The sequence below is a fragment of the Peromyscus leucopus genome, chromosome 1 (assembly GCF_004664715.2).
Source record: "Peromyscus leucopus breed LL Stock chromosome 1, UCI_PerLeu_2.1, whole genome shotgun sequence".
Taxonomy (NCBI): Eukaryota; Metazoa; Chordata; class Mammalia; order Rodentia; family Cricetidae; genus Peromyscus; species Peromyscus leucopus.
Window position 1 is genome coordinate 56,711,620 of NC_051063.1, and position 25,203 is coordinate 56,736,822.

Sequence of the window (25,203 nt, forward strand, 5' to 3'; positions counted from 1 at the left end):
CCAGGAAAAGCAAGACTGAGTCCCTAAAGGATACGGACCGCCACTCATCCCTGACTGAACACCAGGCACATGTAGCTTATCCTGTCTAGGCTTTCCATCCCTGCGGTGATGTTGATATCATCACTGTCCACTTGGATCTACCCCCTGTCTCCTTAAAGAGGGATTTGTCTTTATATCCCCAGAATGGTCTGGAACAGGGTAGCCAAGAGCTGCTATTGAAAAGAAGTTGGTGGGGGACAGTCAGTCAGGTGGGAGGAGGGTCTACCTCTGCCCCACGCCTGGTTTCCCCTCGTGGTTTCTCCAGCTCCGCCCTTTCCAACGTGGTCTGCACAGCTTCCTGCCCCCCAGCATTCGTGGCTGCACCATGATGCTGACTGCCCACCTCTCCTACTTTCTGGCCCTGTGGACAGCAGGCCAAGCCCTCAGTGGCTCCCTCCTCACCAAGGTAAATGCTTCTAACTTGCTCTCCATGTCTTTCCTGGCCCGGCCCATGCCTGGGGTCTTCTCTTTATGAACTGGCATATTTTTCTCTTCCTTTGAAATTTTCTTAAGACAGGGTCTCACAGGGAATGAGGCAGGAGGATCTCTGTGAGTTTGAGGCCAGCCTGGTCTACATAGTGAGTTCCAGGACAAACGGGCTATCTAAGTAAAGACTCTGTCTAGGGGTTGTGGATTTAGCTCAGTGGTAGAGCGCTTGCCTAAAGGTCCTGGGTTCAGTCCTTAGCTCCAGAAAAAAAAAAAAAAAAAGACTCTGTCCAAAAAAATGGGGTGGGGAGGCTCACTTTGTAGCCCAAGTTGGCCTTTAACTATGTAGCCCAGGCTGGCTTCACTGGCTTAAGACGCTCAGCTGTCTTCCTGCCTCAGCCTCTTGAATGCTGGAATGAGCATTCAATTATAGGGTGAACTGTCCTGTGTGGCTTTATCTTTCCCATTTCTCAGAGGAAGCAGTTAAGGCTAACATGTGGTTGCTCACATTGAGAAGAGAATGCCTGATGACCCCTTAGCCCTGTCCTTGTACCTTGGTTGGGTATAAGGATGAGTTTACAATGATTCTTTCCTGTACCGATCCCCACTTTGGCTCCTTGCCAGGATGCAGGTCCCCGCCCACTGGAGCTGACAGAAGTCTTCAAGCTGTTCCAGATCAAGTACAACCGGAGCTACTCAAAGCGCGGCAGGTATCATGGGCACAGATGTTTCCAGTCTCGTTTCCTCTGTCTACTTAAGAGATGAACTCATGGTCTGGGATGGGGAAAGACCTGGCCCAGGGTCCTGAGTGGGAAACAGGGTCCACAGTGTATTCCTTGGCTTCCCTAAAGTATGATGGGAATGGAATGATCCCACTCTGCAGCCTAACTGACTCCAGGCAGGGAGGAGAGGACCACCATCTCGTCACATTTTCAATTAGCAAATCCCCAAGAATACTCATTTTGTCTCCAAGGGGGCAACTCTGTCCCCCAACCTTGCCCTGTTTATCCTGGCTCCGCCCCAAGTTACTGGCTGTTCTTGCTTTCGCTGAGTTTCATCTCCCACAAAAGGGTGTGTGTGTGTGTGTGTGTGTGTGTGTGTGTGTGTGTTGTGTGTGTGTGCATATGCATGCATGCCGCCATGCCCTACCCCCACAACCCCACGTACTCACCCCCATACCTGTGGTCAAATGTGTGAAGAGGAGGCAGGGAAGGTGCAGCCCACAGGTACAGGAAACCTATCTCCAGCCATTTTAACTTTGCATGTTACTGCCTACAGAGGACTTTCTCAGCTTCCTCCTCGAGTGGGCCTCTTGGTGCCTCTGGGGGAAGTTCTAACCTCATGTGGGCTGGAGAACCACTTTCTTGCAGTGGGGTGGTAGTGGTGGGGGCTATAGGAAAGAGCCAGCACTCACCTGGGTGGGTGTGGATGACCCAACCAGTGGCCACTTCCTGCCCGAGACCAGCCTGCAACAGCTCCTTTTTGGTCTAGAGTATGCTCGCCGTCTGGACATCTTTGCACACAACCTGGCCCAGGCTCAACGGCTGCAGGAGGAAGACTTGGGCACGGCAGAGTTTGGGGAGACTCCATTCAGTGACCTCACAGGTACCAGAGACCTCCTAGCCCATAGGTCGCGGGTAGAGGTGTCTGGCAGATGGACAGAGCAAATCTTCCCCTTTCAAGACCAGCCTGGTGACTGCCCCAAATCCCAGAGCACAAGGCAGGAACTCGACAGCCTGTGTCCCAGCTTGGCTCGCAGGCCAGGGGCAGAAGGTGCAGAGATTACATTCGAACAAGCTGGACTTCTCGAGGCCTCAGCATCCTCTCCTGATGCCTCTGAAGGCATCATAAAAATAGCAAGGTTTTAGCTGGGCAGGCGGTGGAGCACGCCTTTAATCCCAGCACTCGGGAGGCAGAGTCAGGCGGATCTCTGTGATTCAGAGGCCAGTCTGGACTACTAAGTGAGTTTCAGGAAAGGCGCAAAGCTACACAAACCAAAAAACAAAAACAAAAAAAACAAAAAACAAAAACAAAACAAAACAAAACAAAACAAAAAACCAAAAAGCAAGGTTTTGACTGCTGGAAAGGGAGAATATAGAAGAGAAGAGGGTTGCCAGGCAGTGGTGGTGCATGCCTCTAATCCCAGCACTCAGGAGGCGGAGGCAGGCAGAGCTCTTTGAGTTCAAGGCCAGCCTGGACTACAAAGCGAGTTCCAGGAAAGGCGCAAAGCTACACAGAGAAACCCTGTTTCAAAAAAACCAAAAAAAAAAAAAAAAAAAAAAAAAAAAAAAAAAGAGTGTCAAACCTGTGACCTCTGTGACCCTGTTTGTCCCCAGAGGAGGAGTTTGGCCAGCTATACGGGCATCAGAGGGTACCTGAAAGGATCCCCAACATAGTCAAAAAGGCAGGATCTGAAAAGTGGGGGGAACCCATGCCCTCTACCTGTGACTGGCGTAAGGCAGCAAGCATCATCTCATCGATCAAGGACCAGGTATCTGCCCCCACCCAGGTTTGGCCCAACCTACCCCAGGAGGGGGAATGAGGTCGAGGCCTTGAGGCCTTACCTGTCCACCCTCTTCCACTCAGAAAAACTGCAATTGCTGCTGGGCCATAGCAGCAGCGGATAACATCGAGGCCCTGTGGCGCATCAAACACCGCCAGTCTGTGGAAGTCTCCGTGCAGGGTATGGCGGGGAGAAGATGTGTGACAGGGAAAGATGGAGGGTCTAGGGGCCAGCTCACCTTTGTTGTCCCTTTCTGCCCCAGAGCTGCTGGACTGTGACCGCTGTGGAAATGGCTGCCACGGTGGCTTTGTGTGGGATGCATATATGACTGTCCTCAACAACAGTTGAGTACCAGGCCTTGTGGGAGGGCCGTGGGGAGGGAGGGTGTTCAGTCGCCAAGCCTCCTTCCTGGTCTTGCTTGTCTTCAGGTGGCCTGGCCAGCGAAAAGGATTACCCATTCCAGGGGCACCCCAACCCCAAAGGGTGCCTAGCCAAGAAGTACAAGAAGGTGGCCTGGATCCAAGATTTCATCATGTTGTCCAGTAACGAGCAGGGTATGGCCAGGGTGGGCACAGGGGCTGGGGGTGCAGAGACACCAGAATGGAGGCAGACAGGCCCGGCCATGGGAGACACAAAGTCCATTCCCCTGCGAGAAGAGCACAGCCTCGGGGGAGGGAGGGCTTGATGGCATCCTCGGGAATCTTTAGTGATTATCCATTTCCAGTAATTGCAGGCTACCTGGCTACCCATGGCCCCATCACTGTGACCATCAACATGAAGCTGCTACAGGTGGGTGAGGTAGGGGACAGAGAGAAGCGGCTTATGGAAGAGCCAGCCCGACTCAGCTCCTCTATCCCCGACCCCTGCAGGGCTACCGGAAGGGTGTGATCAAGGCCACACACACTACCTGTGACCCCCAGCATGTGGACCACTCAGTCCTGCTGGTGGGCTTTGGCAAGGGCAAGGAGAAGAAAGGCATACGGTCAGGGACGCTCTTGTCCCAGGCTCGCAAGCCTCGCCGCTCTGTGCCGTACTGGATCCTGAAGAACTCCTGGGGGCCGAATGGGGCGAGAAGGTGAGTGGGGTGGGCTGGGGTGGGGTGGGCAAGGGGCAGACGAGTGTCTTGGCTGCCTTCCGGCACTGACAGCCCCTAACTCCCCAGGGCTACTTCAGACTATACCGGGGAAACAACAGCTGTGGCATCACCAAGTACCCGTTCACAGCTCGTGTAGACCATCCGGGGAAGAAGCAACCAATCTCTTGCCCACCTTGAGGCCAGCAGCCACCCCTCAGCCTCTCCCACAGGCCCACTACCCTCCTTGTCAGCCCTACCCCAAGTTCTTCCTGGCTTCCTCATCTTCTCTGTAAGGCTTCATAAACCAAGACATGATCCCTGGCTCCTGCATGGTTTGAGCTGGGGTGTGAAGAGGGGGGGTGGGGGTACAAAGACCTCATCCGGGGCATGGTCCAGTCCCTGGGGTGGTAGTATTAACATCCCCACACGCCGATGGCATGGCACTTGGAACACATGGGGGCGCACTGTGAAAGTCCCCAGGAGCTCCTCAACCTGGAACAAGGACCAGTCTCCAAATGTATGGCAACTTTATTGTCAGGGTGTGCAGGAGTGGGAGGAGAGGGGCTTTAGTCATGATAGAGGCGCAGGAGGCAGCCACGGAGGGTACCCATGTAGCGGTCCCAGAGGGCCTGGTGCCTGCAATGAAAAGAACGACCGTGAGAGCCGACGGCCATCCACGCCATGCCTGCCACACTGCTGCGAACGCTTTCTATGCCTGAACATACATATACGTGTACACACACACACACACACACACACACACACACACACACACACACACACACAAAACTTCTGAAGGGCTGGGACTACAGACTTGAGCCATTACGCCTGGCTTCCTTCTCCCGACTCCCCACGCTGTACTGAGGGTTGAACTTAGGGCCTTGCTCACCGTGAATAAGTATACCCTTGCCAAGCTACACCCCTAGACCAATTTCCACAGTCTTATCATTCTTCTAGTTTTAGCCTCAGTTTACATTTGAGAAAGCTAAAGCACAGAAGGGTAAGTAACTTGCCTAAGGTCACAAAGAAGAGGTAGAACTTCCACCCACAGGGTAGTGCAATAGGAAAAACCCTGAGTCTACTGGAGGAAACAAGTGAGCCAGCGGACCTGGCGCCTCTTACCGGAAGCCATCCAGGGAGTGGACAGACGCTGAATACTGGTTCAGGAAGAGTCTCACGTCACTCAGTGGCCAGTGGTCAGAGCGGCAGGGTTCCACAAACTGTAGGCCCGAGGAAACAAGTGACACCATCAGAACCACTAAGAGACAAGACAGGCTGGGGATCAGGGATGTGGGACAGGACTGCTCACCTTCTCCACAAGGTCCACAAATAGGTCTCTGACATCCTTATTGTGGGTCAGCTTGGCAGCCACATTCACCAGCCCCCGGGACAGATTCTGTGGGGCAGGGATCTTGGGAGTTCTGTCTTCTGCCTCAGAAGCTGGAGGCTGAGCACTGAGGCTGGGGGAGGGCCAGGCCCCTCCCCAAATCTATCCACCTCCCTCAATCAATCAAGTCCCTCTTGTTATGCACTTGGGCTCCCTCACAGGCAGATACACAGAGCAGCAGTGCCACCTGCTGGTCAGGTTCGGGCATGAGCAGAGTTGCCCAGCAGGGACAGAACACAGAAAGCCCCTGACACTAGGGGGGAAGGGCCTGGACAGGGCCACAGACCTTGAAGTTGGTTTCCATCTCAGAGAAGACACCCAGCTTTCCCCGGAGGGCAGTACACACCAGGCTGTAGGAAGATAGGGTCACACCTATAGCCATCGAAGACCATTTTATAGCCTGTCTCATGGATCCCCAAAGTCACCTCTTATGCAAGTCTAGAAGGTCCTTGTCAGCTACGAGAACCTTGAGCTCCTTCAAGTCTTGGAGAAACTCCTTGTCTAAGTCCACATCCATGTCATCCATCTGGGAGTCTGCGAAGACCATGAGAGAGTTGTGGGTGGGTGAGAGACCATCTTGTGAGGTCCTGAGCTTCCTCACCACTACCTCACTGGGATCTCAGAGATGGAAGGTGGACTGATATGCCCTGGGCCACACAGTAGTGAGCCCTGGGCCTGCAGACAGAGTGCATGTGGAGTAAGTGGACCACGGGTGGCGGTGGCCTGGGGTTGAGGGCTGAAGAGGGACGCTGGGTACTGTGGACGCTACGGGAAGAGCTGCTGGCAGGGAACCGGTGCCCAAGGAGGCAGGAAATGTTCAGGCACCTGGGTCAGTGGGGGCCTCACCGACGGCTCCAAGGGTCCAGTTCTGGATCATAAGCTCCGCACAGAAGGCAAAGTCACCAAAGCTCAGGTACTGCAGCTTTTTCTTTCCTGTCTCAAAGCGGTTGTTGGCAAAGAAGACAATGGCGGCGTAGTCTCTGCGGGCGGGTGGGCGGGGACAGGGGCTCTCAGGCCGGGAAATCTGTGAGTGTCTTCATCAGGAGGGTTTTGGGGGAGGGGCAGGGTTTCGAGACAGGGTTTCTCTGTGTAACAGCTCTGGCTGTCCTGGAACTTGCTCTGTAGACCAGGCTGATCTTAAACTCAGAGATCCGCCTGCCTCTGCCTCCCGAGTGCTGGGATTAAAGGCGTGTGACATCACCGCCCGGCTTTAATAACTATTCTTTTTTTTTTTTTTTTTAAGATTTATTTTATTTTTTTTAAGATTTATTTATTTATTATGTATACAGCATGTATGACAGCTGGCCAGAAGAGGGCACCAGATCTGATTACGGATGGTTGTGAGCTACCATGTGGTTGCTGGGAATTGAACTTGGGACCTCTGGAAGAGCAGTCAGTGCTCTTAACCTCTGAGCCATCTCTCCAGCCCCTTTAATAACTATTCTTGAAGAAACTTTTTGTTGTTTTAAATCTCTCTTAGCAGGTAATCCTATCTGTAATCTTGGTTAAGCATTTTAGTCCTGGCCTGCTTCTGCTTTAACTCACCCTGTGACCAACAACAGAACATTTCTTCACCAAACTTCCATCTTTGCAAAGAGAAGGTTCAGCCAGTTCTCCCAAGGAAATGTGGCCTTTGGAAGGCCACACTACCATCACCGAGCATGACTTAAATGCTTTACAAATGCCTTAACCCTGGCCAATTAGATGCCACTGACAGGTCATTAATAGAGTAACCCTTTCTCCAGAACAGTCAGAAGGGAAAAGGATTAGGATGGGAAGGCTTGCCAGCGAAGGGCTTGAGAAACCTGTGCGGCCAGGGAGATTGCTGGCCCCTCACCTGGCTAGGCGGTCAGAGAGGAGGAAATGTTGCTGGATGTTATCCACCAGGGAGCCCCGCATCTCTTCCACCACCTTGAAGACTCGCTTAAAATTGTCAAACTGTAGAGCAGTTAAGGAAGGAAGAAGACTGGTTGGAGGTGCTTGTGCATGAAGTGGTGTGGGACCACTCCCTCTCCTGTTACCTATCCAGTTGGCAGGTACTGATTTCCCACTAGTTATTCCTTCAACACATGACTTGGGTTTTTGTTTGTTTGTTTGTTTTGAGACAAGGTCTCACTGTGTAACTCTGGCTGTCCTGGATCTCACTCTGTAGACCAGGCTGGCCTCAAACTCACAGAGATCCACTTGCTCCTGTCTCTCTAGTGCTGGGATTAAAGGTGTGCGCCACCACACCCAGCATGACTAGGTATTCAACAAATGTTTGCTAGCTTTGGGCATTTTTTCCTTAAGAGAAAGTTAATTCCCTTGCTCCTGTCCTTAGTTCAATTTAGCATCACGATCTCTGGTTCCTCAAGAGCCTGACTGAGAATGAATTCTCCTGAGTAACTTGAAATGAGGCTGCACACACAGAGCTTATGAGACACAAAGAAAGGTATCCAAGGCCTATAAAGGTTGTAGCAAGACACAGTCATACTTACAGCCATACACCCTGGGACTTCTCCCTCAGAGAAAAGGCTCATGGATGCTACCAAAAAGGCACATCAATAAGGTAGCACCTAGCTCCCTGCTGTGGATTTCAAGGGGTAGATATAACCCAAGCACAGTACCTTCCAGGCAGGAGCACAATGAACAAGAACAAGCTTGGGGCTCCAGAAATGTAAGGCTAGAGAGGTCTGCAGGGACCCACCCAGTCTGAAGGTCAAGGACAGTGGGAGTCAATGAAAATCTATAAGCAAAGGAAAGCCAGTCAGAACTGAGCCTAGTGAAAGGTCACTCTGGCCAGATGGGAGTAGGAGGAAGAAAACTACATATGAAGAAGCTGCTTCCACAATCACAGGCTGGAAGTGGAGCCAGGGCACTGGGAGCTGGGGTAGTGAGCAGAGGATCAAGACATGGGTGGGTTAGGTGGGATATGGTATACATGTGGAACCCACCTGCCTCCGGCAGCTCTTGAGGGTAATTCCTGTTTTGGTGCTGATGTCATCCAGGTCTTTCTTGGTACCTTTGGACAGCTTCTTGCCCAAGACCTCCCGAACAAAGGCCTCGTCAAAAGTGTAGTACCTTGTGGAGGCATAGGACATTACTGGTGATCCATTAAGGAAGGGGAAGGGAGTCTGGGGTTGGTTCCTTCTGTTCTCAACTTTCTGATTTCTTGGGTACGTCCTATCCTCCCTGAGCCTCAGTTTCGGTCTGCAAAATGGGTATAAGTCAAACTGATTGACATTCCCGTCATCCCCCAGGTGAGCACCTCTCGATGAGGAGCGCCTGCCGGGAGGGAGGGATCTGGAAGATGAGCTGGTGCAGCAGCTTCGGCGGCGCGTGCAGCAGACGCTCGAGCATGTGAAAGGTGCGGTAGTGGTCCATGGTGTCGCTCTGCAGCACTCCTGCGGTGGCGCCTGTCTGCTCCAGGATTCCGGAGCGCACTCGCAGGGCCACCGCATCGTTCACTAGGAAGACGGAACTACCATAAGGTCCCATCCTGCTGAACCCAGAGACCCTCCAGGGGTTCCAGCTCCAATCCTTCGCCATCCCTGACTCCCACAGACGGTCCACTTCCATAAGTGAAGCCTAAGTCCTGGCCACGCCCCCTCTCTCACCCCAAACAACTGCTTCCCGGGAGGGCGCTACACAGACCTGAGTAACCATCCAGCCAGAGGCGATACACGTCTTCATCTATAAGTGTCGTGTTCCCCACGAAAATGTCTAGTTCGCTAGTCATGGCGAAGCCCGGGCCGGGTGCGCCCAGAGCTGAAGCTAGCACGGCCCGGGGCCGGGCAAGCCGCCGCAGAGCCACTTCCGGGAGTGCGGAGATTTCGCTCCGGGCACCCGGAGCCATCGAAGGACCACTTCCGGGACGAAGCGGTAGGAAGAAGCCGCTCTGTCTTCATTTGTCCCCTCTGCTAGAGGTTGTCAGGAAGACCTCCGGATAGCCTTCTCGCAATCTCCCCTGTCTTGCAGATTCTCCCATTTCTTCCTTCTGTCTCTCCCACCTTCTCAGCTCTCTCAAGTCTCCCAGTTTTGACTGTATGCTAAATTAGAATGTTTCCGAGGCTTTATTCTAAATTGCTGTGTGTGTAGTTCATCAGACACATGACCATCTTTCTTGTACCAGCCATGTATTTTATTTTTATTATTTTGAAGTGTGTGTGTGCGGGGTGAGGGTATGTGCCTGTGTGTACAGGTGCCACCGGAGACCGGATGTATCAGATCCCCTGGAGCTGGAATTACAGGCAACTGTGAGGTGTGGCTGCTGGGAACTGAACTCAGCTCCTCTTCAAGAGCGGTACTTGCTCATAACCACTGAGCCATCTCTCCAGCTCCCACTATGGTTTTTCACCACAGACTACACCCCCACACAAGCTGTGATTTCTCTTAAAGTCTTTCAGAGCTCTGCCTGGCAATAGGCATCTGCAGGGCCATCTCTCTGCGAAGGCTTTTCACTGTCTTCTTTGTCTTCTCATAAAGCAGTAAAAGCTCTGACACAGGAGCCACCAAGCCTGACAGCCCAAGTGTGATCTCCAGGACCCATACTGTGTCCTGCAAGCTGTCCTCTGACCTCCACACATGCACTGTTGCACATACACATAAATATAGTTTACTTTTTTAATTACTAAAAAAAAAAATTAGCCTTTAATCCCAGCACTTAGGAGACAGAAGCAGGTGGATCTCTTGAGTTCGAGGCCAGCCTGGTCTACAGAGTGAGTTCCAGGACACCCAGGACTGTTACACAGAGCAACCCTGTTTACCTGGTGTTGAAGAGTCAGCCATGAAGCTGGGTAGTGGTGGCACATCTCTGTGAATTCATAGTGAGGCAGATGGATCTCTGTGAGTTCATGGCCAGCCTGATCTACAGAGCGAGTTTTGTGACAGCCAGTGATACACAGAGAGAAATCCTGTCTCAGGGGAAAAACAAAAACCTTCAGCCCTGACAGCAATGGGGTGGCACCTCTAATCCCAGCACTCGGAAGGCAGAGGCAGGTGGATCTCTGAGTTTAAGGCCAGCCTGGTCTACAGAGTGAGTTCGAGGACAGTCAGGGCTACACAGAGAAATCTGTCTCAAAAAAAATAATTAATTAATTAAAAAGCTCTATACAGGTCAGTTTAACTCAGCCCTAGAAGCCTAGAACCTAGAAGGCAGGAAGTCCTGGACATCCTGGTTACGAGGCCAGGTCTCTCACTCCACCTCTGCCCGCTAGAAACAGCATATTCTAGGGTCTCTAGGAGATCTCTCTCACCCCCAATCAGCATCCACCCAGTTCTCATACTAGAGACCTGGGCAGTCTCCCAAATTCCTCTCTGGAAGCGTTCACAGCTGTTGACTTGCCTGCTGGTGCTCTAGTGTCTGCTTCTTCCTCTCCGCCCACTGGCTCCACTGCCTCGTCCTCTGTGAAGCTCTCTTTGTTAACTGATACAGTGTTATTAATCTTGTGCACACCCTGCGGCCAGCATCTACCCCACACAGCACAGTTGAAGGCTTCTTTTGGAGGTGGGAGGGACAAAGTCTCCTACAGCTCAGACTGGTCTTGAACTTGCTAGGGGAGGATGACCTTGAATTCCTGACGCTCCTACCTCCCCCTCTTCCTAGTGCTAAGATTACTGGCATAGCCAACACAACTGTCTTTTTTTTTCCTTTTATTTTATTTTACAATACCATTCAGTTCTACATATCAGCCACAGGTTCCCCTGTTCTCCCCCCTCCTACCCCTTCCCCTTACCCCCAGCCCACCCCCATTCCCACCTCCTCCAGGGAAAATCCTCCCCAAGGATTGCGATCAACCTGGTAGACTCAGTCTAGGCAGGTCCAGTCCCCTCCTCCCAGACTGAGCCAAGTGTCCCTGCATAAGCTCCAGGTTTCAAACAGCCAACTCATGCAATAAGTACAGGACTCAGTCCCACTGCCTAGTTGCCTCCCAAACAGATCAAGCCAATCAACTGTCTCACCTATTCAGAGGGCCTGATCCAGCTGGGGGCCCTCAGCCTTTGGTTCATAGTTCATATGTTTCCATTCATTTGGCTATTTTTTTTTCAATAATTGAGTAAAACCAAATTTATTATAAGCCACAGTCGTCCTAGGGACCTCCTTGCTATATATATAGCCTCCATGGTTCTATGGGTTGTGGTCTGATTGTTCTTTATTTTATATCTAGAATCCACTTATGAGTGAGTACATACCATGACTGTCTTTCTGGGTTTGGGTTACCTCACTCAGGATGATTTTTTCTAGTTCCATCCATTTGCCTGCACAACTGGCTTCTTTTAACAGTCTTTTAAAAATGTATATTTTCCTAGTTGTGGTGGCTCATGCTTGTAATTCCTACACAGAGGCCAGTGAATCTCTGAACTGGAGGCCAGCCTGATCTACGCAGACACTTTCAGGCCACCCAGGATTCCATTTTGAGACCCTGTGTCAAACAAAACAAAACATTTAAAAATATTATTTCCTTGATTCAATTTTTTACTGGCCTTTGGAAACCCTGCAGTCCAGCATTGCAAGCCCTTGGGAATTTGGCTTCTAGCAAAGGGGGATGGGGGAGATGGGGACAGGGACAGGACACAGGCCTTTAATCCCAGCACTTGAGAGCCAGGTGGAGCTCTGTAAATTCAAGGCTTGTCTGGTCTACAGAGCAAATTCTAGGACAGCCAAGGCTACAGAGAGAAACCCTGTCTCAAAAAAACAAAACAAAACAAAAAAAACAAAAAAACAACAACAAAAAAACAAAAAGAAAAAGAATTTGGCTTCTACCCACCCTTGAAGCTCAGCTAGTCTAAACTGTCCTCAATCTTCCAACTTTAAGCCCTGGAATTACAGGATGGAAGACATCAATATACCCAGCTCTTCAAAGCCTCCTCATCCCACCACTTTCTATTTACCTACACTTACCAAACTTTCAAAACCACTTATTCCTAACCCAGCTGGACTCCGGTCATCCATGTCTTTACCACACTTCCTGCTTTCTCTTCCTATCCTTCTTCTCTATTGGCAGTCTTTTATTTTGTTTTGTTTTTAAGACAAGGTCTCTACATAGCCCTATCTGTCCTGGAACTCTCTATGCAGTCTCATGCATCTTTTAGGGCCCCTCAGATATTTCCTCTTTGGGAACTACTTTGGGGGTTCCAGAGACTGCTTCTGCATCATATCCTTCTTTTTATGCTGCAAGAATGAACTAGAGCCTTGCACTTGCTAGGCAAGCGCATTCATTGAGCCATATGCTCAGTGTGAACTTGGATGCCCTCTCTCTCTCCAAAAGGTTTTCTTTATTTGAAATTGTATGTGTGTGTGCACATGGAGGCTAGAAGAAAGTGACGGGTCTCCTGGAGTTACAAGTGGCTGTGAGCCTCCCCGAGAGGAGTCAATGCTGGGTTCTTAGCTCAGGTCCTTCCCAGGAGCAGCACTACTAAGCGGCCTCTCCAGCGCCCCCCCTCCCCCCAGCTCTTTTCACTTTTCCTTCTTTTGCCAGATTTTGACCTTTTGGGTCAAGATCAGGATTCTGGTCAAATTTCTTTCTTTCTCTCTTTCTCTCTCTCTCTCTTTCTTTCTTTTCTCCTTTCCTCCCTCCCTCCCTCTCTCCCTTTCTTTCTTTCTTTCTTTTTTGGTTTTTCGAGACAGGGTTTCTCTGTGTAGCTTTGTGCCAGTCCTGGAGCTCACTCCGTAGCCCAGGCTGGCCTTGAACTCACAGAGATCCGCCTGTCTCTGCCTCCCGAGTGCTGGGATTAAAGGCGTGCGCCACCAACCGCCCGACCAAATTTATTTCTATACAGGCATTTCACACAACAAAAGTTTATTAAACAAACAAATCCTTTGGATGGCCCATCCTGCAGGCAGGAAACGTTCCCTGGGAAGGAGGGGTGGTTGATAATGAGCCAGGACCTTTGGTCTCTGGATTCGCAGTAGCTGGAAGTGATGCTTGAGAGTTCTGGCAAAGGACGAAGAGCCTGGGAAGCCATCTGTTTAGGTTCTGTCGCGGGGTGGGCAGGAGTCAAAGGCAGACGCCTGAATATCGGTTCTCAAAAAGTGCTTGAGGAGATTTGGGACATGGAGTCCCGCAACGTCGTCAAGTCCTGCTGAGATGACCATAGAAGGAGAGGACAGAGAAGGTCCCTACTGTTAGAGGGTCGTGACACCTAGGTCTGGAATGGGCCAGCGAAGAGGAGCTACAGGTTTAGGCTCCGCCCCTCCCCGGGAGACTTTCCGGATTGGCTGTCCGTCTTCAACATCAAGAGGCCCCGCCCCGGCGCGCGCCCTGCCTCGTGCCCACCCCGGGGTGGCTGCTGCATCCTACGCTGTCTCTGCCACAGCTTGCCTTCCTCCGAGCCAGAGCCCGGGCCGGAGCCTGAGCGGCAACCGGCCCGAGGAGGGGCTCCAGAGCCTCGGCGGCGGGCGGGCGATGCTGCAGCTGCCTGATCAGCCATGGAGGCCGAAGCAGGGGGCCTGGAGGAGCTGACGGACGAGGAGATGGCGGCGCTGGGTAAGGAGGAGCTGGTGCGGCGCCTGCGGCGGGAGGAGGCGGCGCGCCTGGCAGCGCTGGTGCAGCGCGGCCGCCTGATGCAGGAGGTGAATCGACAGCTGCAGGGTCACCTGGGCGAGATCCGTGAGCTCAAGCAGCTTAACCGGCGCCTGCAGGCGGAGAACCGGGAGCTGCGCGATCTCTGCTGCTTCCTGGACTCGGAGCGCCAGCGGGGACGGCGTGCAGCGCGCCAGTGGCAGCTCTTCGGGACCCAAGCATCCCGGGCGGTGCGCGAGGACCTGGGTGGCTGTTGGCAGAAGCTAGCCGAGCTGGAAGGCCGCCAGGAGGAGCTGCTGCGGGAAAACCTGGCGCTTAAGGAGCTTTGCCTAGCACTGGGCGAAGAGTGGGGCCCCCGCGGTGGCCCTGGCGGCGCAGTGGGCTCAGGCGCCGGGCCCACACCCGAGCTCGCCCTGCCCCCGTGCGGACCCCGTGACTTAGGCGATGGAAGTTCCAGCACTGGCAGTGTGGGCAGCCCAGATCAGTTGCCTCTAGCCTGCTCCCCCGATGACTGAGGGCGCCGCATTTTCCACGCCAACGCCTGCCCGAGTTGCTCCGTGAGCGCGGAGACTGCTGTGGACCTCTAGACCTGGTCGCTGCTTCAGCTGAGCACCAGGGCGCTGGCATGGACTGAAGAAGCCCTGGCACTGAGGAAGGCCCCTTGCTCTTGCTGGCAGAGCAGTAGGGGAATGGAGGCTGAAGTGGAGGGACTTGCTGGGTGGTTGGGTGGGGACTAATAAACTGGGAAGGAAGCAGAGCCCGAAGCCTGGCCAGCCTGTGTCTGGAACTCGCCGGGGTTGGGAAGCGGGCGGAAACCCAAAGATGCGGTGCAGTTCCCATCCGGAGGGACTGCAGAACTGAGGGCTGACTCCTCATTCCCTGGAGTTTGGGGTGGGGTTTAAGGCAGTGGTAGACCACTAACTCCCCCGATGGGCGCCGAGACAGGCCGAAATCCGGCCCCTGAAGTGGCTCCAGCTCCCTTCCAGGCTCCTTCCTGTCCAAAACAATGGGACAGGAAGCAGGTGTTGGGGGCCTAAAGCCCACTGGCTGCCTGTTCGGAAGGTGGAATGGTATAGCACGGTCTCTCCCCGCCCCCCAGTCCTTAAGATAGGAACAGTTTAGGTCCCCAAGGGGAAAAACTGATAATCTTGTTTGCTTGCACTCCGGAACATTCTCAGTCTTTCAGCCCAGGAGACGAGGCAGAGCCCCATTCTGCAGATGAGAATATCGAAGTCCAAAAATACATGGTAGTTTCTTCAAGGTCACAGCTGAGACTGGACCCTAGAGCTCCTGCTCCAAACGGTCTCCTTTTAGTCTCTGGATCCAACATGACAATTCAGACTAGAGCTTCAAGCCTTTTATTCCATTTTGGAAGGTTTGTATAAAAATAGTCTCTTTAGGAAAATAAATAGCAGCTGCCCTTGATGTGGAGGCTTGGATACCCTGGAACTAAAGGCTTCTCAGAGCTGGGGGGGTGCAGCTCAGCTCATCACAGAAGCCACCGGGGCCTCCTGAGTTGTGCCATTCAGGAGGAGCCTGCAGGATGCCCTGGTGCTGCTGGCAGTGGAGCTGTGTAAGTTAGTGTTCTAGGGAAAGGGCACCTTCTGTCTGGGTCACACGAAGAAAGTGACATAGTGTGAGGGGTCTGCGAGGGATTGGGGCTCCGAAGGACCACTGGGGGCTACAGTCTGGGCTGCCAGGATTTCTCTGGCCCAAAGGGGACATATTTTGTCTCTAATTTTGTGCAAATTGTGATAGGCCAGCTCTAGAGAAAGAGTGAGCAGCTTTGGGGACCCCCAAGCTGGCTCTACATCAAAGCATAATATGTTCGTTCTAATCTGAAGAGATGGAGGACCTGCTGGTTTGGGGCACGGATGTGGTCCAGGCCTGCTGGATCAGTGGGAGAAAGGAGGTGGCTAGGGGGAAGCACCAGCAAGGGGTGTGGCTGGGTGCTTCACAAAGCCAGGAGTGTGGGAGAACCCAGGGGGTCGGAGGAGGGGTCCCCGCTGCTGCTGCTGCTCTTTCGATGAGCTGAGGAGCAAGGTTCAGGTGTGCTAGGATAGGTGAAAACCAGGCTGGGCGTGAAGGGGGTCAGAGAGGGTGTGGTCATGAGCGTGGGGGTGTGCAGTGCTTCCGGTTCAAGTACAGGCCCTGGAGAAAGGGAGATACAAGGTACGGGCGGCAGGGGGCTGGTGGGCTGCCGGGGCCGCCGGGGCCGCTGGTGCGCTGGTGCTGCTGGTGCCGCTGGTACCGCCGGTACCACCTGTGTCCTTAGCTCCTTCCGGGATTTTGCAGATGGGGCGGTGGGCTTCCAACACCAGCTCCAGGCGCTCCTTCTGCTTCTGCAGCTCTTCAATCTCTCGCTGCAGGCCGGATTTCTCATCCTCCAATTTGTCGGTCTCCTTTAGAGGGTTAGGAGAAATTGAGGAGGGTTAAAGATCTCCACGCCTCAGGCTGGAGTGTGGAGGTTGTGCCTGGAGTCCCCACCAAGTCTGGACTGCAACTCCCATGAGACCCTGGGAGAAAAATGGGCATGACTCCATCAGGCCCAGGGCATCATAGGAGAATTGCCTACCAACATCTCTGCTTTGAGGGCCACGGCAAATAATTTTTTCTTTTTTCTTTCTTTCTTTTTTTTTTTTTTTTTTTTGAGACAGGGTTTTTCAGTGTAACAGCCCTGGCTGTTCTGGAACTCACTGTGTAGACTAGGCTGGCCTCGAACTCACAAAGATTTGCCTGCCTCTGCCCCTTGAGTGCTGGGATTAAAAGCATGCACCATCATCTACCGGCGGCAACTAATTTTTAATCCACATTTCCTTATCCTTTCCCCAGGACTTCCCCTTGAACAGGGAAGAGGGCGGGGTGTGGAGGAGTTTCTCGTGCTCCCGGGAACCAAGGCCCCTGTTAGGCTTGGTGGGCCCAGGGCCCGGGAACCCTCGGTGCCAGCTGATGCTCACCGCCTGCAGGAAGTCTGTCAGTTCCTTTCTCCGGTTTCTGCACTTAGCCGCTGCTAACTTGTTTCTTTCGCGCCTCACTCTGCGACGCTCTTCCTCTTCTGGGCTGATCTAGGTTGGGAGAGAAAAAAGGGGGACAATGAGGCTGACCCTGGACCACCAGCTGCCCTGAGCCGGTCATCTACCTGGGGGCCTGTCCGTCAGCCTGTAGTTTAGGTACCACCATAACGCAACTGCTTCTCTGTACCAGGCGCTCCTGCCTGAGTGGTAAAATTTCCAGCTCACACCCAGCTTTACTGCTGGTTTCTTTGCTGTGATGCTTTACCCGCTCCATAAACTTTGACCTTCCTCCTGTCCTTCCTCAGCTTAGGACTCAACTAAGATGTTGAAAGCCTTCCTTCCCGGGCGTTCCCTCCTGAGTCTGCCAGACACGATTATCTCTTTATGGGACCCTCAGCCTCTCATCTGTGGAAGATGGAATTTCTTCCTTCCCCGAGGAGCTATGAATCAGAGGAGGTGCTCATGAGTGTCAAAAGTTATTGGGAATCTACTGTGCCAGCGAAGTACTTTATAGGATTTTTCTCTTGTTCAGTGCTCGGGATCAACCCACTGTCTGGTACGTCGTAGCTGGGCAAAGGCTCTACCACTGAGTTATACCCCTAGCCCTTAAATAGGTTCTTTTTGCTTTTTGTAGTTTTGTTTCTTTGTATTTGAGACTGGATCTCACTGTGTAGCCCTAGCTGGCCTAGAACTTGCTCTGTAGACCAGGTTGGCCTGGAACTCACAGAGATCCACCTGCCTCTGCCTCCCAGGTGTTAGGATGGAAGATGTGTACCACCATACCTGGCTTGTTGGCCTACTTTGTCTTTTTATTTTTTTTTTAATAATTTATTTTTTATTTTATGTGCATGGATGTTTTGCCTGCATGTATGTCTGTGTGAGGATGCCAGATCCCCTGGAACTGGAGTTACAGACAGTTGTGAGCTGCCATGTGGATGCTGGGGATTGAACCCAGGTGCTCTGGAAGAGCAGCCAATGCTCTTAACCACTTAGCCATCTCCCCAGCCCATTTTGTCTTTTTAAAAGAGACAAGGTCTCATGTATCCCAGGCTAGCCTTAAACTCAACATATAGCCAAGGCTGCGCTCAAACTCCTGATTCTTCTGCTTCCGCCTCTAGGGTACTAGGATTACAGGCTTCCATCATTACTTCCAGCTTCCTTGTATGGATTCTTTTTTGTTGTTTGTTTGATTTTGAGACAGGATTTCTCTGTGTAACAGCCCTGGCTGTCCTGGAACTCACTCCATAGACCAGGCTGGCCTCAAACTCAGAGATCCACCTACCTGTGCCTCCCGATTCTTTGTGTGTTTGTTGGTGTGGTGGCTGGAAGCTGATGTTGGGTGTCTTCCTCAGTTCTCCACCTTAGTTCTTTTTGAGACAAAGTCTCTCACTGAACCTGGAGCCTGTTCGTTTGGCTAGACTTGCTGGATAGTGAGCTAAGGGGAACTGTCTGTCTCAGCCTGCTCCCTCCCCATGCTGGGGTTACAAAAGCTACTCTTGGCCTCTATGTGGGCACTAGGGATCCAAACTCAGGTCCTCATGTGACAGTCACTTGCCTGACTGAACCATCTGCCTGTCTTCCTACATAGGGTCTTTTTTTGTTTGTTTTTGCTTTTTCAAGACAGGGCTTCTCTATGTAAAAGTCCTGGCTGTCCTTGAATTCACAAAGATCTGTGTGCCTCTGCCTTCTGAGTGTTGGGACTAAAGGCATGTGCCACCATGCCTGGCTAGAGTCTTTTGCATGAGTGTTTAATTCTCAAGAGCAAGAATTCCAGCATTTAGGGATCAAACTATCTGACAAAGTGGCAAAATGGCACCCCCAAAAGAAGCTTGCAGGCTCCTTTTAAGCACAGCTAGGGGAATTCCAGCTGTGGTTACTGGCTAGAGTCTTAAAACAGTGTGTGTGTAGGGTGGGGGGGTGTGTGGTCACAAGTATGCCATACCACTGTGGAGGTCAAGACAACTTTTAGGAGGCCAGTTCGCTCTCCACTACATGGGTTTCAGGGATTGAACTCATCATCAGGCTTGGTAGCAAGTACCTTTACCCACTGAGTCACCTCCTCAACACAACCTACATATCCTTTTTTTTTCTAAAATTAAAAAATTTAGTTCAAGGCAAGCCTGGTCTACAAAGTGAGTTCTAGGACATCCAGGACTGTTACACAGAGTAACCCTGTCTCGAAAACCAAAAAGACAAAAACAAAAAATCAAAAAAAATTATGTGTCTGAGAGTTTTGCGTGTGTGTGTGTGTGTGTGTGTGTGTGTGTGTGTGTGTACACCACAAGCTTGCAGTGATGGTGGAGACCAGAAGAGGGCTTCAGAATCTTTGGAGAGCATTATGGACAGTGAGTTTCCATATGGGTGCTGGAAACGGGACCTCGGTCCTTTGCAAAAGCAGCCAGTGCTAACTGCTGAGTCACCTCTCCAGACCTCAGCATACTCTCACGTAAGGAACTGAAGCTCAGGCCAGAGCAGGATTTAACATTCCCTCCATTCCCACTGAGTGAAAGGCCATCTGATGGAGCCAGCTGCCCCAGGAGGACCCTACCCAGCACAGCTCCAACCCAGCAGCACCCATGATCAAAAGGTGACACCCAGGACAGGGCTAACAGAAGGAAGTACAGAAGGGTTGGCCAGCCCCCTGCTCTAGACCAGTTGATCACAGAGTTAAGCTATTCTGTTGCTGGAAAGCCTGCTGCTGGCTGTTCTCTGGTCAGTCTCCCAAGGTCTTGCCCTCCCTCTTCATCCTCTCCCCACCATCATGGCAAAGATTTGTGTCTGTGTTTCCTTGGGAACATAGGCATACAGCATACACCGGAGACTGAGTCCAGGGATGCTCTTCACCACAGAGTTACCAACCCCAGCCAGGTGTGTTTCTACAACTTATTTTTCCCTAGGCAACATTTAAGTCAAGTATTCTTTTGTTGTTTGGTTATTTGAAACAGGGTTTGTGTACCCCAGGCTGACCTTAAACTTCCCATGTTTCTGAGACTGGATTTGAATCAATCCTCCTGTCTCCACTTCCTAAGTACCGGAATTACAGGCATGCTCCTTCATGCCCAGCAAAGCCAACTTTTTGGTATGGAGACCTCACCCCACTACACTCTCATAGTGCTCCGGGGATGCTCAGGGAAGTGGTGCTATGACCTTAAAGGTCCTCCATCTCAGGTCAGGTATCCTAGCATACACCTGTAATCCTAGCACTTGGGAAATTGAGGCAGGAAGAACTCAAATTCAAGGCTAGCTTGGGCTACATAGCAAGACCCTAGCTGAAATAAGCAAACAAAAACACCCTTGTTCATTTTAGGAAGGACTTCAGGGAGGCAAAAGTTCTCGGCTCACTTTGTCTGGAAACTTCTGTGAGCTCCCATTGAGACATTCGGCTTTGGGAGTTGAGGACCTGAGGCCCGTCCTGTCTCATTACTCAGTGTTTGTATGGACTGGACAAGTGACTACCTTCTGTGTCTTCACTTCCTCCGCTGGGAGATGGAAAACTTGAGATACGTTTCCCATTCATCTTTTGTTTGTTTTTTGAGACAGGGTTACTCTGTGTAACCTGTTCTGGAACTCACTCTGTAGACAAAGGTGGCCTAGAACTCAGAGATCTGCCTGCCTCTGTATCCCAAGTGATGGGACTAAAGGCGTGCGCCACCACTATCTGGTTTCCTGTTCACTTTTTGTGAGCATTAAAAGAAATAGAGAAACTGAGATTCAGGGAATGTTGAACACTGGTTCCTATTCTTCTCTCACCCCAAGGTATGTAGACAACATAAGCCTACCCACTGCATGCACGCCACACAATGGAGACCCCCTCATTTGCACATACCCCCTTTACACTCTGTCCTCCTCCTGCATTCTTGTTCCTCCAACCCCATTCCCAAGAAGATTCTTTCAGCTTTCCAAACATGAATCCTGTCTATGGTTTAGGTTAACATGCAGCCTTCTCCAGGAAGCTTTCCTTGACTCACAAGTGACCTTTCGCCTCTTTCTTGGCCCCCCAGGGACTCCTATGGGCAACGGGAGTTCTCTCATAGCAAGATCCTGTCCCCTGCCTCCGAGGACCCCTAAGGGCTATCGAAAGTGCAACACCTCTGTTCCTTACCTGCTCACAGGGCCGGCGACGCACCCCTGGAGGTGGCCCTAGGGCTCGGATGACTCCTGGTCGGGGCTGAGGGGGACTGTACTGGGGGTAGGCCAGAGGTCGGGGGTAGCCGCCAGGTCCCAGGAAATGAGGCTGCACCATCCACTGCAGCTCCTGGCTGCCACTCACCGCATTGATGCTTGGCACAAGGTGGAACTTCTGAGAAGTAAGAACAGAGGGTTAGTGATGAGGAGAACTGAGGGACGTCCAGGGGACAGAGGCTACCCTTCTGTCTGCTCTCAATGCAGATACTGCGAGACCACAAGGAACGCAATTTGGTGACCAGAGACTTGTTCATGAGCTGTGTGACTTTGGGTAGGTCCCAAAATGTCTCTTTACCTCTGTTTCCTCAAGAGATAATTCTTACCAAGTATGAACTGTTCCAACTACTTTATAAATAGTGATTCACACAGCTGGCACAATCGCGATTCATTTTCACACGGGACGGCAGCTGTCCATAGACCACAGCCAGCAAGTAGAACCTGAGGCGTGAGCCCAGACGGCCGGACTCTCACACCCATTCCTGCACCCAGCCTCACAAAGGAGCACGAATTCAGCTTAGCTCCCAAGGCCACTCTGAGAATCTGGTAAGGGAATTTGTTTTGGGGGACAGGATCTCATGTCGCTGCGGCTAGACTCACTCTCGACCCCCCTGCCTCCACCTCCCAAGCACCGAGACTCTAGACATGCAGCACTACACCTGACTTGAGAATGGGTGTAACAGCCTCTTAGGGGAGGTAGGTGCTGCAGGGCAGTGGTGGCGCACGCCCTTACTCCCAGCATTTGGGAGGCAGAGGCAGGCGGATCTCTGTGAGGGAGAGGCTAGCCGGGGCTGTTACACAGAGCCACCCTGTCTGGAAAGGCTGTCTCATTTGAGGGATCGGCTTTGTGACTGGGGCTAGTCATTTAGCCTCAAGGTTACTTCAGTCTTCTTGGTCTTAATACCATGCCACATTTCATTGCTGCCGAGAAGCTGGCTCTAATAGCTCAGAAATCAGAGTTTAATTGGCTTTTAAATTTATTTTATTTTTTGAGACAGGATTTCTCTATTATGTAACTTAACTCACTTTGTAGACCAAATTGGTCTTGAACTTCCAGAGATCAGCCTGCCTCTGCCTCTGCCTCATGAATGCTGGGATTAAAGCCATGCCCAGCTGTCAATTTGAAATTTTGAAGGCTCAAAATTGATGGGAATTTGGAGTTCATAAAATTAAGTAAAGAGATGAAAAGCCCTCCATAGGAGGCCTGGCATTCTTTACTTCTTTTTCTGCCAGAAATCTGAGGCATGTGTTGGGATTGGGTAGGTGTGGGGGTCTGGAGGGGTGTGAGTATTCTGGGGAAGAGAACTGGGTTTAAGCCCTGAGAGCTAAGGGTGGGGGGGCCCTTCTGTCCAGGAAACACCTCATATACCTAGGCAAGCCTGGACGGCTACGTCCCCAGCCCAGTACTGGGGGACACAGTAGCTGAATGACCCCAGTTCTGAGCTAGAAGCATCGCCAGGGGCATCTCCCGCTCCTAGGTCGTCGGTCTCAAGGGCCGTTTGGGGCCAGGAAGGGAGGGGCACCCAGAGTGACTCAGCCTCAGTGACTCGGTTCGCTGTGACTCGGCGGAACGGACGCAGCTCCTTCCCTCCCCTGGCGACACGTGCTCGTGGCTCTTCGACAGGAAATGGGCACCTGCAACCTCTCAAGTGCTCCTAGCCAGCAGTGGGAACCGTCGGGTGCCGAGAGTATGGGGCACAAGAGTGGCCTGGTGGATGAGCCAGCACATGTCCCAACACTTCGTGGTCTCCATTTGTCTTAGGAAGTGGAGCGTCAGTCTCCAGGAACCCCTCAGAGCCACTGTCTGGGACCCACAGGAATCTACTGAGTTCAAAAGGATGGGGACTTGACCGGACAGAGGGACACGGACAAACTAGAAGCGACACACGGACAGTCACAGACAGACTGCTAAGGATTCGCTGTCCTGGCCGGGTTCTAATGCCCCCCTCCCCCAATCTCCCGTGTGCCCAGACTCTAGGTCCCGGTTATTAAGCTGGAGATGGAGCACTCACTCTGGTCCCGCTCCGTCTTGGGATGGGGCAGGTGGAACACCATATTTAGGGGCAGACAAGAGGAAATAAAGACCATAACGGAGACAGAGGGGCAGATTGACATTCAGCTAGGGAGATGAGGGCGGGCGGGCGAAAAGAGGGATTCGTAGGTCTTCGCTCCTCCAGTTGCGCCTGCTCCCCTGGGTACGGGGGACACCGGTTCCTGGACTGCGCAGAACGTGCAGGATCCTCGGTCGCGACCACCAGAGGCAGACGCTGCTCGGGGTCCCGGTCCTAATCCCGGAGCAAACCAGACTAACTCCAGCATCCCCAACGCTGTCCAAACCCAGGTCCCCTCGGGGTCCGGCCAGCCTCACCTGCTGCTGGGCGGTCTGTGCCTGCGCTTGCGGGGGCTGCGCGGGGCGACCGTACGCGCTGCCGGCCCCGGAGCTCGGTCCCGGTTCCCCGAAGTCTCGGTACATGCCCTGGGCTGGCTGCTCGGTAGGGTCCGCGTCGGCGGCTGCGGTTCTGACTCACTCGCGCCTCGCGGAGTCTTGTCTTTTTTATGAATGAAAAGTTTTCGGGCTGAACCACTTGCACCGCGGGGGGTGGGGGCGTGTCGCAGCGGCGCCTCTCACCTCTCCACATGAGCCGCTGTGGGCCGGTCCGCACGGAACTTCAGGACCCCCTGCTTTGGTGGCCAGCAGCCTCTACTGAGGGAAAGCGACCGACTTGGCGTCCCCTAGCCACTGCGGTGGCCCCGCCCCCTCTGACGCAGCTGCCCATACATGGTGCAATTTCCTCGCCGCGCCTAGGTGCAGTGAGGATTCCCCCTGACGCACCTAGCTGAGGTTGGGGCTGGCAGCTCTGCCCCGCCCCGTCTGGGCCAGCCAAGGTTCCCAACGCCATAAAATACGTAGCCGATTGGCCTCGCTCGGGGTTTTAGAAAGAAGAACGGGAAAACTACCTGGAAACTATTGAAGTGAATTATAAGTATGATCATTATTTACCTGGCAGGAATCACCCCAACTGTCATCCAAGTCTGGCTTAAGGTCACTCCTCTGGAATCAGGGTGGGAAGTTTGTTTGCTTGAGTTTACTTTGTTTATTGTTTGTCGAGGGAGGTTGGTTGGGACAGGGTTTCAGGTATCTTAGGCTGGCCTTGAACTTGCTATTTAGTTGAGGCTGTGCTTGAACTCCTGATCCTTCACCTCTCAGGTGCTGGAATGTGCCACCATCATGCCTGACTTTTTTTTGGTTTTAGATAGGGTCTCATGTAGCCCAGGTTGGTCTTGAACTCCTTATGTAGCTTTGGATAACCTGGAACTGCTGATCTTCTTGCCTTCACCTCCTGAGTGCAGGGCAGATATTACAGGCATGTGCCACCACACCCAGTTTCAACTGGTGTCACGGCCTCTGATAGACTGTAACCAGGGTTACAAAAATGTTAGATTTTAACACTAAACGAAATGACACTTCGGGTACCCACAGATAGAAAGTACCATAATTGTATTCAAGACAATCTCTGGAGCTATCACAAATTTTAATCCAGGCCTCTACAGGCAGAGAGAGCCTACAGAAGGACACAGATGCAATCAATGAGGCTTCTTGACTAGAGGCACGCCTCCGGTTCTGTGTGTGTGTCACCAAGCCTTCTTTGGAAGTATGTGAAAGGTCTTTGTGAGGGTGAGGCCCTGGCCAAATGTCTTGGGGAGGTAGGTGCCATCATAACCCCCATTTTACAGATGGGGAAAACTGAGGTTGACAGGTATTGAAACGAGTTGCCCAGGGCCACTGAGTAAGCGACTGAGTCTGGTGACCAAGTCAGACCATCAGAGCTTCGAGCCCTCACACTGTGCATACACGTAGAATGTCAGGCTGGAAGGACCCCAAAGCTCCCTTCTCAGCTTCTTTCCACTTCAGAAGGTCACCAGCCTAGAGCCTTTTCATCGCTCTGATTGTACGAAACGCCTGTCATCCTCGAGAGAAATCACAGCAGTTTGCCAGAAAGAGAAATGCAGGCATGTGGGTGGGGGGGGCTGGGAGAGCAAGAGAGGAGTCTTGGGGCAGTGAGACCCAGAGAAAG

The 25,203-nt window shown here is 52.4% G+C and overlaps 4 protein-coding genes across 5 annotated transcripts; 2 read left to right on the forward strand and 2 right to left on the reverse strand.

Moving 5' to 3' along the window:
* Window positions 1–303: 303 nt before the first annotated feature.
* Ctsw (cathepsin W) lies at window positions 304–4,364 on the forward strand. The gene is given in 11 exon segments (XM_028892846.2): window positions 304–445; window positions 1,090–1,166; window positions 1,949–2,070; window positions 2,802–2,956; window positions 3,052–3,148; window positions 3,231–3,311; window positions 3,397–3,522; window positions 3,693–3,757; window positions 3,838–4,024; window positions 4,027–4,043; window positions 4,131–4,364. Coding segments are annotated over 11 exon segments (1,119 nt in total). The 5' UTR covers window positions 304–364; the 3' UTR covers window positions 4,242–4,364.
* Window positions 4,365–4,553: 189 nt separating this feature from the next.
* LOC114709170 (FGF1 intracellular binding protein) lies at window positions 4,554–9,238 on the reverse strand. 2 transcript variants are annotated; one of them, XM_028892844.2, is made up of 10 exons: window positions 9,064–9,238; window positions 8,678–8,876; window positions 8,364–8,490; window positions 7,268–7,368; window positions 6,256–6,410; window positions 5,856–5,964; window positions 5,717–5,780; window positions 5,353–5,439; window positions 5,166–5,263; window positions 4,554–4,679 (listed from the first exon to the last, which is right to left on the reverse strand). In XM_028892844.2, exons 1-10 carry the CDS (start codon window positions 9,146–9,148, stop codon window positions 4,610–4,612), a joined length of 1,095 nt encoding a protein of 364 aa, XP_028748677.1. In that variant the 5' UTR covers window positions 9,149–9,238; the 3' UTR covers window positions 4,554–4,609. The 2 variants fall into 2 exon arrangements, with proteins under 2 accessions (XP_028748677.1, XP_028748678.1); XM_028892845.2 differs by having other exon boundaries at window positions 6,277–6,410; window positions 9,064–9,237.
* A 4,406-nt stretch (window positions 9,239–13,644) lies between these two features.
* On the forward strand, window positions 13,645–14,695 carry Ccdc85b (coiled-coil domain containing 85B). The gene has a single exon (XM_028892842.2). The coding sequence runs from the start codon at window positions 13,838–13,840 to the stop codon at window positions 14,444–14,446; it is 609 nt and encodes a 202-aa protein (XP_028748675.1). The 5' UTR covers window positions 13,645–13,837; the 3' UTR covers window positions 14,447–14,695.
* A 578-nt stretch (window positions 14,696–15,273) lies between these two features.
* Fosl1 (FOS like 1, AP-1 transcription factor subunit) lies at window positions 15,274–23,846 on the reverse strand. Its single transcript, XM_028892843.2, is given in 5 exon segments — window positions 15,274–16,144; window positions 16,146–16,333; window positions 16,889–16,996; window positions 21,048–21,245; window positions 23,496–23,846. Coding segments are annotated over 5 exon segments (858 nt in total). The 5' UTR covers window positions 23,601–23,846; the 3' UTR covers window positions 15,274–15,885.
* Between the last annotated feature and the right edge of the window lie 1,357 nt (window positions 23,847–25,203).

Bases quoted from the DNA above. Each gene is read 5' to 3' on its own strand.
- LOC114709170 (XM_028892844.2), bottom strand. From the start codon at position 9,148: ATGACTAGCGAACTAGACATTTTCGTGGGGAACACGACACTTATAGAT. The intron at 7,369-8,363 runs GTGGGTTCCACA...ACTGCTCTACAG, and splicing joins TCAAGAGCTGCCGGAGGCAG to TTTGACAATTTTAAGCGAGT. The intron at 5,264-5,352 runs GTGAGCAGTCCT...TCGGGCCTACAG, and splicing joins TTGTGGACCTTGTGGAGAAG to TTTGTGGAACCCTGCCGCTC.
- Ccdc85b (XM_028892842.2), top strand. From the start codon at position 13,838: ATGGAGGCCGAAGCAGGGGGCCTGGAGGAGCTGACGGACGAGGAGATG.